This window comes from Lolium rigidum, chromosome 6 (genome assembly GCF_022539505.1).
Source record: "Lolium rigidum isolate FL_2022 chromosome 6, APGP_CSIRO_Lrig_0.1, whole genome shotgun sequence".
NCBI classification, from domain to species: Eukaryota; Viridiplantae; Streptophyta; class Magnoliopsida; order Poales; family Poaceae; genus Lolium; species Lolium rigidum.
Window position 1 is genome coordinate 356,697,843 of NC_061513.1, and position 8,424 is coordinate 356,706,266.

The 8,424-nt window shown below is 44.9% G+C and overlaps 1 protein-coding gene across 1 annotated transcript; it reads left to right on the top strand.

The window, feature by feature from the left end:
• Nucleotides 1-745: 745 nt before the first annotated feature.
• LOC124665000 (G-type lectin S-receptor-like serine/threonine-protein kinase At2g19130) lies at nt 746-7,362 on the top strand. The gene is made up of 5 exons (XM_047202401.1): nt 746-790; nt 1,138-1,215; nt 1,296-1,593; nt 4,548-5,208; nt 5,578-7,362. The coding sequence occupies exons 1-5, from the start codon at nt 746-748 to the stop codon at nt 6,932-6,934; spliced, it is 2,439 nt and encodes an 812-aa protein (XP_047058357.1). The 3' UTR covers nt 6,935-7,362.
• The last annotated feature ends 1,062 nt before the right edge of the window (nt 7,363-8,424 follow it).

An 8,424-nucleotide genomic window follows, 5' to 3' on the forward strand; every position in this document is an offset into this window, starting at 1 on the left:
AGGTTAGAGTGGCCAACATCCTAACCTGCAAAGTGGGGAGCCTCCCTATGACATACCTAGGTTTCCCAATGTCCTACAAGAAATTAACCATGGTCGATTGGGAAAGTATGGTGGGAATGGTAGGACACCTCGTGGAGCCTTGGCAACATAGATTCACCTCATAGGTTGCGCGCCTCATTCTGACCAAACTCCTCCCTCTCTAGCCTACCTATCTTCTGCATGTGGTTGTTTATGCTGGCTGACGACACATGCAACGTACGACAAACATTTAGCACGTTTGTTACTGGAAGGGCAAGAGAAAAGATAAAGTACCACCGGATTTCCTGGTCGGAAGTCTGTGAACTAAAATACCAGGGTGGTTTGGGTGTTTTGAACACAATAATTCTTAATGTTTCACTCATGTTGAAGTGGATCTAGTGGCTTTTTGAAGAAAGTGAAATGCCCAATCCCTGGCATAAGCTTCTACCGGAAAAAAAATGCAAATGCAAATAATATTTTTTCCAAGAGGCTGGCCAAAGGGGCTCGCAATTATGGCATAGTATCAACAAAATCAAACACCTTTTCAAGCTAGGTTCGAGATTCGTCTTGAGCAATGGGTAAAGATCTTTTTCCAGCCTCTAGCTATGTGATATCCCCGATTATTTGATATCTGTACTGATCCTAAGACCTCAGTAGCCCATGCTCTAGCTCGGGACGACTGGAACCTAGATGTACATCGCTGTTTTGGCCCAGAAGAGCTGGCCCAATGGGGAAGTTTGGTTCAGAAAATCGTAGCGAGGAGACTGATCATGTTCGTTGGACGCTGGATCTATCAGGGTAGTTTTCGGTTGCCTTGATTTGTAGAAAGATTATGGAACCAACTCACCATATGCCAAGTTGATTTGGAAATCCTCTCTACCCTCTAAATCTTAAGATCTTTAAATGCCAACTGGTAAAAGATGTTTACCATGCAGTGAGCAGATTAACCATTAAACACACACAGCGTCCTTCGGATGGCAAGTGTGCCCTACGTGGGTGTGTGGAAACTGTCTCTCACATTATTTTCCGCTTGTCCCCTTTCAAAGTTTATGTGTAGCGGAGTAGATTCATGCTCGATGTTCCCTGGAACCCATCGAACTTTGATGATTTTTTTGATAGCGTGGTTTCCTTGCCTGGCAAGGCCAGACGGTTGATTTAGATTTTGTTTGCAGCACAGTGATCTGGGCGCTCTGGCATGTTTGTAACAAATTTAACATTGAAAACCGTTTTGTAATCAACCCACTGAGTGTACCTTTACAGTGATCATCTTCTTGCAGCAAGGGAGGCCCCTGTTTAGAACTAGAGATGGCAATGCCTTGGAGGTGCTGCACAAGTTGTACCATCAAGCTTATAGTGCTCCGACTGCAACCGTCCTATGCATTCAGTGCTCCGACGTGCTCGTGGGATGCATTTACGCTAGGCAGGTGTGGCATCCATGCTTCTCTCTTATGGCTATGGATGTTCCAACACCTAGGGAATCTGACAGCCTGCAAGACTGGTGGTCGATAGCCAGGAAGAGGTTCAGGAAGAAGGAGAAGAAGGATTTTGACACGTTCATCATCATGATCGCCTGGCGTATATGGAAGCAACGCAACGCCAAGGTTTTCGACAACACCGCCAGACAATTCTCGGAGGTACAATTGGTGGAGCAGATCTTTGATGAGTGAGATCTTTGGGACAAGGCAGGTCTCAGAGGGTGTAACATGTTCGCGAGAGTAGTACATTAGAGGGTGAGTGTGTGTGGTGGGGTGGTGTTCTGGTTCCTATTGTCCGCAACCATTCTGTAAACTTTATTCTACCTTCTATAAAACTAAGGTACGCAATTGCGTACTCATGGAGAAAAAGTATTGCGACTAAACTTTTAGCCTTGTGCTAGCATGTAATCGTAAAGCTAGTATCCTAGCAGATCCTGTTGTGTTGTAAGACTATGTAGCTTTATTAATTTAAAGTTGAGCATGTGATGTCTTTTATCTGAATAAAAAAAGGTGTTGAGCATTGATATTCAAAACAAAATCTCTCTCGGTTACTTAATAAAATCTTCACCGGGCTGGATATTCCATGGGTGATCTGATATGGGGTACACGTGACAGTAACAGGACCATCCAAGATAATCATATATAGGTTTTGGGTGGAATTCCAATATGTATCTTTTGGATCTTTATTATAAATTAAAGGGAAGATGCAATTTGGGTGGGATGGGCTTATTTGTGGACTGATCGTTTTGTCATGATAATTTTCTTCCCCAAGATTCCCACATCTTGTTTCCTTTGATAAAAACTCCAATATAACAATGCATCATGTTCTTCATCAGGAATTCTTGGAGGACCTTTTTCATCTGCCTCTCACCCAACAAGCTTATCATGAATTCTTTCAAAGGAAGACTTATATGAACATATTAGTGCTTAAAGCCAGGAGGAAATACTTGTGCTTTGGAGTTATATTTGGGGCAAACAGTAGTTTTCTTCTATCATTGCATATAATTCTTTAATCGGGAATCAACCAACACTACCAAGTTTTGAATGGGTCTGGAAAAGTTTCTATCTATCTAAACATAAAATCTTTTACTGTTTACTTTTTCGTGACAAACTTAACACTCACAATCTGTTTGGAGGAAAAATTTCAGTTCCAAATTTCTAATTATGCTCTGAACTTGTCCAAAAGAGGCCACTCTTGTTCTTTTTTGTTCCCGCACTATCTCGTTGCTGTTATGTTGGGACAATGTTTGTTCCCGGTGAAGAAAAAATCTTCAGGTGCTTGAAGCTTTTGGGGAAATCAAGGAGAAACTAAATATGAACTTCTTTATAGAAATTATCATGTGATCAGGCTTATTTGTGCGTACTTGAACATCTGGAGTGTACTATTTAAAAAAAATATATATACATTTTTTGTTAAATTCCTGAAAAATACACGATTTAAGAAATTTTCAAAAATAATACAACCTCGGCTTGGTCCAAACCGACATGCACTTATCGGCCTAGCACAAGCCGAAAGGCCCTAATCGGCGTTGCCTAATCCGACTGATTAGGTCCTGTCGGTTTGGGCCAGGACGAGGCCGTATTATTTTTACAAATTTCTGAAATCACGTATTATTTCTATAATTTCATAAAAAATGTATTATTTTTAAAAATAGCATAGTTGGTAGTTCCACAATGACCAACTCCACGGCAATGAAAAGCCAAAATATCACACACATGGAGATAACTTGTATTTGCCGCTCCAACGCAAAATTTTGAGATTGATGTGGTTGAAATATTGTGAAGTACAATAGTCAGAAATCCGGCTTATTCGGCTCACGGTACATTTGAACTCGTTATGTGAAAAGATATTTTAAAATATCAAAAAATTCTGAAATAAAAATTTCACATGCATATTTAGACATTTTATGTTCATATACAATTTTTTAGGAAAAAACAACATGTTTTTGTGTCTCACGTAAAAAGACAAATTTTGATGCTCTAACCCGACTAGTCAGGTTACATTTTTATTCTTTTCTATACATGCCACATAAAATGTTCTTTTTTCGGAAATTTGTTTACGCATATAAAATGTCCGGCAGTACAAGGGAAATTTTGTTTCAAATTTCTAAACATTTTAAATTTTTTATGCATTAATAATAGGTTCATATGCTTATATGAGATAAGCCAAAACCAGCAAGTGTTTTTTCGTGATCGGCAACACCAAGACGCATGGAACTAATCGGCTTTGGCCAGGCCAACTAGTACTGGTTGGTTTCGACCAAGCTGATAAGTCCCAATCGGTTTCGGCCACATCGAGGCCGTATTATTTTAAAAAAAATCCAAAAACACTTATTATTTCTAGAATTAAAGGAATTTATATTTAAAAAATTAGCCTTAGTGTAAGTAGATGTAAAGGTGTGGTAATGAACCTATACTTGAACCAGCTTCCTCACATGTTCTAAGACGTAGAACAACGAAAGTGAGCTGTACGTTAATCACTAAAACTGGACATTGCACATATGATTTTAACTGAAGGAAGTGACTAGTGAGAGACGAGGCTTGGTCTCAAGGAACGGGAAAGTGTGTTGACATAGCCGTGTGAAGGCGAAGGAAAGTCTTGATAAGGAGACGGGAAGTCATGCCATTTCCTACACTGTTGCCATCCCGGTTAAGTAGAAGCGTCTGGGCAATTTCGATCAAATTTGTAGTGATATTTATGGCGGTCTCAAGAACAAGATTGATTTTGTCAACAAAGAAAGGTGGTCGGCATAAATGTTCACTCTGATTGGGAAGGATTAAAGCAGGAGCTGCGGTATCGAACGACCGAACTGAGGGCGCAATCCAAACAAACAGCCAACCTCAAGTTGAGAACTAGTCTGAACTTTTTTTGCGGGTTATGCCCACCAATGATTGAGACCAATAATCTTGCTGAACTGTGAAGTGTGAACCCTTGCTAAACCTGCGAGCAAGACGAGCCGGCGGCGTAGCAATGGCGGCGGTGAGGTGCGTTCGCCACCACCATTGGTGGAGCAGGAGATTGGGGTAAGTTGAGCGCTGCTTCGATCTGTTCAGAAACCCTGTTCGTTCCTCTGAAAGTTATGCCCACCAGTGGCGGCGGCGCAGCGCGTCCGCTCGACCTCGGCATCCCCGCGACCAAATCGGCGGCGCTGGCCTACCTCTTCCTCCTCCTGCTCGGTTGGAGCGCTTCTTTGGCCGCATCTGCCGCCACGGACACCATCCTCCCAGGAGAGGGCATCTCCGGGAACCAGAGCCTCGTCTCCAAGAATGGCGGCTTCGAGCTGGGCTTCTTCTCCCCGGGCGAAGGCATCCACTACTACCTAGGCGTTCGCCTGAGGAACATGTTCGGCAACAGCCCCACCTTCTGGCTCGGGGACAGGGTCGGGGTCGTCGTCACCGATCTGCCGGCCACGTCGCTGGAGATGTTCGGCGGCAGCCTGTACATCAAGCAGAGCGGAGCCAGCCTCTGGTGGTCACCGGCCGGCAATGGGTCTTCCGCCGCCGTCGCGGTCCTCCTCGACAACGGCAACCTGGTGGTCAGGGACCAGGGCAACTCCTCCATGGTGCTGTGGCAGAGCTTCGATTGCCCCGGGGACGCGATGCTCCCCGGCGCGAGGCTCGGGCTCGACAGGGACACCGGGAAGAACGTCTCGCTGACATTCAAGGGTTTCTCACACAACGGCACCCTCAGCGTCGACGCGAGCCGGAGGAACGGGTTCGTGCTCACCACCGACGGGCACGACAACCGCGGCACCTTCCCGGACTGGATGGTGTCCTCTCAGGACAATGGCAGCTCGCTGCTGCTGAACCACCCGGAGAGCCCGAACCGCCCCGAGTTCTTGCAGTTCCATCTGGGGCAAGTCAGCCTGATGCGGTGGTCGGACTCGGATCCCGCCGCAAACAGCAGCACTGCCGCCGGCTGGGTCGCGCGCTGGACCTTCCCTTCCGATTGCAAATCCAGCGGCTTCTTCTGCGGCGATTTCGGCGCCTGCTCCATCGCCGGGAAGTGCGGCTGCGTCGACGGGTTCGCGCCGTCGTACCCGATCGAGTGGGGGCTCGGGTACTTCGTCACCGGCTGCTCCAGGTCTCTCCCGCTGAGCTGCGAGTCCGACGGCCAGACGGAGCACGACGACTCCTTCGCCCCGTTGGACAAGCTGCAAGGGCTACCTTACAACGCCCAGGACGAGGTGGCCCGAAACGACGAAGACTGCAGAACAGCTTGCCGGAGCAAATGCTACTGCGTTGCTTACTCCTACGACCATGGGTGCAGGCTCTGGTACTACAACCTGTACAATCTGAGCTTGGCTGCTAGGCCTCCATACAGCAAGATCTACCTACGTTTGGGCTCCAAGCTCAGGAACAAGAAGGGCTTACAAACAAGAGGAATCGCGCTATTGGTTGCTGGGCTCATAGGCATGTCTTCTTTGGTACTGATACTGGTGCTGCTATGGAGATTCAGGAGGATTTCATTTGCCTCCAAGAAGTTTGAGGTAGAAGGCCCTCTTGTGGTCTACTCTTATGCACAGATAAAAAATGCCACGGGGAATTTCTCCGATAAGATCGGCGAGGGGGGATTCGGAAGTGTTTTCAGGGGAACAATGCCAGGATCAGCTGTCATCGCTGTGAAGAACCTCAAAGTCCTCGGGCAAGCAGAGAAGCAATTCAGAACAGAAGTGCAGACACTTGGAGTGATCCAACACAGTAATCTTGTCCGTCTCTTGGGATTTTGTGTCAAAGCAAACAAAAGGCTGCTGGTCTATGAGTACATGACAAACGGCTCTTTGGAAGCTCATCTGTTTAAAGAGAAGTCTAGTCTGTTGACTTGGAATGCTCGGTATCAAATTGCGCTGGGCATTGCCAAGGGTCTCGCCTATCTTCACGAAGAATGCGAGGACTGCATCATACACTGTGATATCAAACCCGAAAACATACTGCTCGATGCGGAACTCTGTCCCAAGATTGCTGATTTCGGCATGGCCAAGCTCCTTGGACGAGAATTTAACTCGGCACTGACCACTGTCCGAGGAACCATGGGCTATCTTGCACCAGAGTGGATATCCGGGTTGCCGATCACTAAGAAGGCAGATGTGTACAGCTTCGGCATTGTGCTCTTTGAGATAATCTCGGGGAGAAGGAGCACTGAGAGGATGAAATTTGGGAACCATCGGTATTTTCCACTCTACGCGGCTGCTCAGGTGAACGAAGGGGAGGTTCTGTGCCTGCTGGATGGTAGGCTGGAAGGAGATGCTAATCTGAAGGAGCTGGATGTCACCTGTAGGGTCGCCTGCTGGTGCATCCAGGACGAGGAGAACGATAGGCCGTCGATGGGGCAAGTTGTTCGCATGTTGGAAGGTGTCATCAGCACTGAGATGCCTCCAATTCCAGCTTCAATTCAGAACCTAATAGAGGGTGATGACAGTGCTATATATTCTGATTTCTGAAGGAGGTTGACTCCGATTCCAGCTTCAGTTCAGAACCTTATGGAGGATGATGAGCTATATATTCTGATTTGTGAAGGAGGTTGGTAGGCTACCCAACTTAATGCTGAGCTGTGATCTGAATCTGTGTTCAGATTTGTGTCCCATTGGAAACTACAAGCTCTCTCCTTGCAGACTGTAGTAGGGATTCAGCAAAGTTGAAAAAAGAAGGAACAGGTATGCTGCAGATTCACCGATGCATTCCTCTCATATTGAGTGATGAAAATGTCACACAGTTACACCTTTTCAGTAGGTGGTGAATCTCTACAATGATGTTGTGCCGAAAAAGTTGGTAGACGAATGCAAGCGGATCAACATGGATACCCCTGCTGACCTCATCTGTGTTAACATCACGCATCTTTTCGATACCTCTGAAGGCTCGGTATGGTTATTACCTGTGAACGGAAGGAACCTAATACTGTATATGGTATGGATGAATGGATTTTATGCATGTATCCCATTCCTTTTCATTGTTTTACCATGAATGTATGGACGTGCAATTAGCCAGCTCATGCATTAATAACTGGAGTGGCATTGAACATATTACTTAACCTCTCATCTTAAGATTGAAAATCATGACTAATGAATAGAAAACGACAGGTTGTGCAGTCTTAGAATGTGGTAAAGAAAATCAAGTAAACCCTTTTCTATTCATATGTTACATTGTTCAGTCAGAAAAATGCTTATGAACTTAACCCTTGAACAAAATCCAATTTAAGTGCAATTGGTTCATCTTTCAACCCACAGAGATCCAAATTTGTTTCTGAAACTTATATGTGCAGTTGTAAATCCTTTTAATAAATTTGTCTAATTACTTGAAGAATCTTTTTTTTGTTTTTGAAACGGAGACAAAAAGCTTTGCCTCATTCATTAATTAAGGAAGAATCTTGTTTCAGGAGGCCAGTGATCTTGGTCCATAACTGGAGTACACCTTGTACAGGTCATACAGTGTTGCTAGTATAATATCTAATAGATCACCACATTTACCATTGATCATGTTCTTTTATGAAAGAAGATTACATTCAATTATGAGAGTGATGTCAACTGAGTGAAAAATGTTACCATGTTTATGCCTTGAGGAGACTTAATGTTTACCTCTTTATAAGACTCGGACTCTTCTGCCCATGGACTACATAACTGAAGAAGATGAACGAAAACAAAAGGAAATAAAATAGAAGAGAAACTATCTGTTCACGATCCTGAGCGTGGATATGTCCTTGCCGCAAGACAAGTATCTGAAAGTCTCGTTGAACGGGGATTAGCAAAAATACTTTGTTACCATTTTCATTCTTCATTAGTCAAATAGGTTATTTGACCCAGCTTGGACTTGTCCACTTAGACAAAAAAAAATGACTGTCCTGATTAGCTTAACACAAGTGACCTGCTTCAAAAGAAGTCGCTCTCCTGTTATACAAAATCAACCATCACTACTGGAGACCAGAGCAACGTGAAGC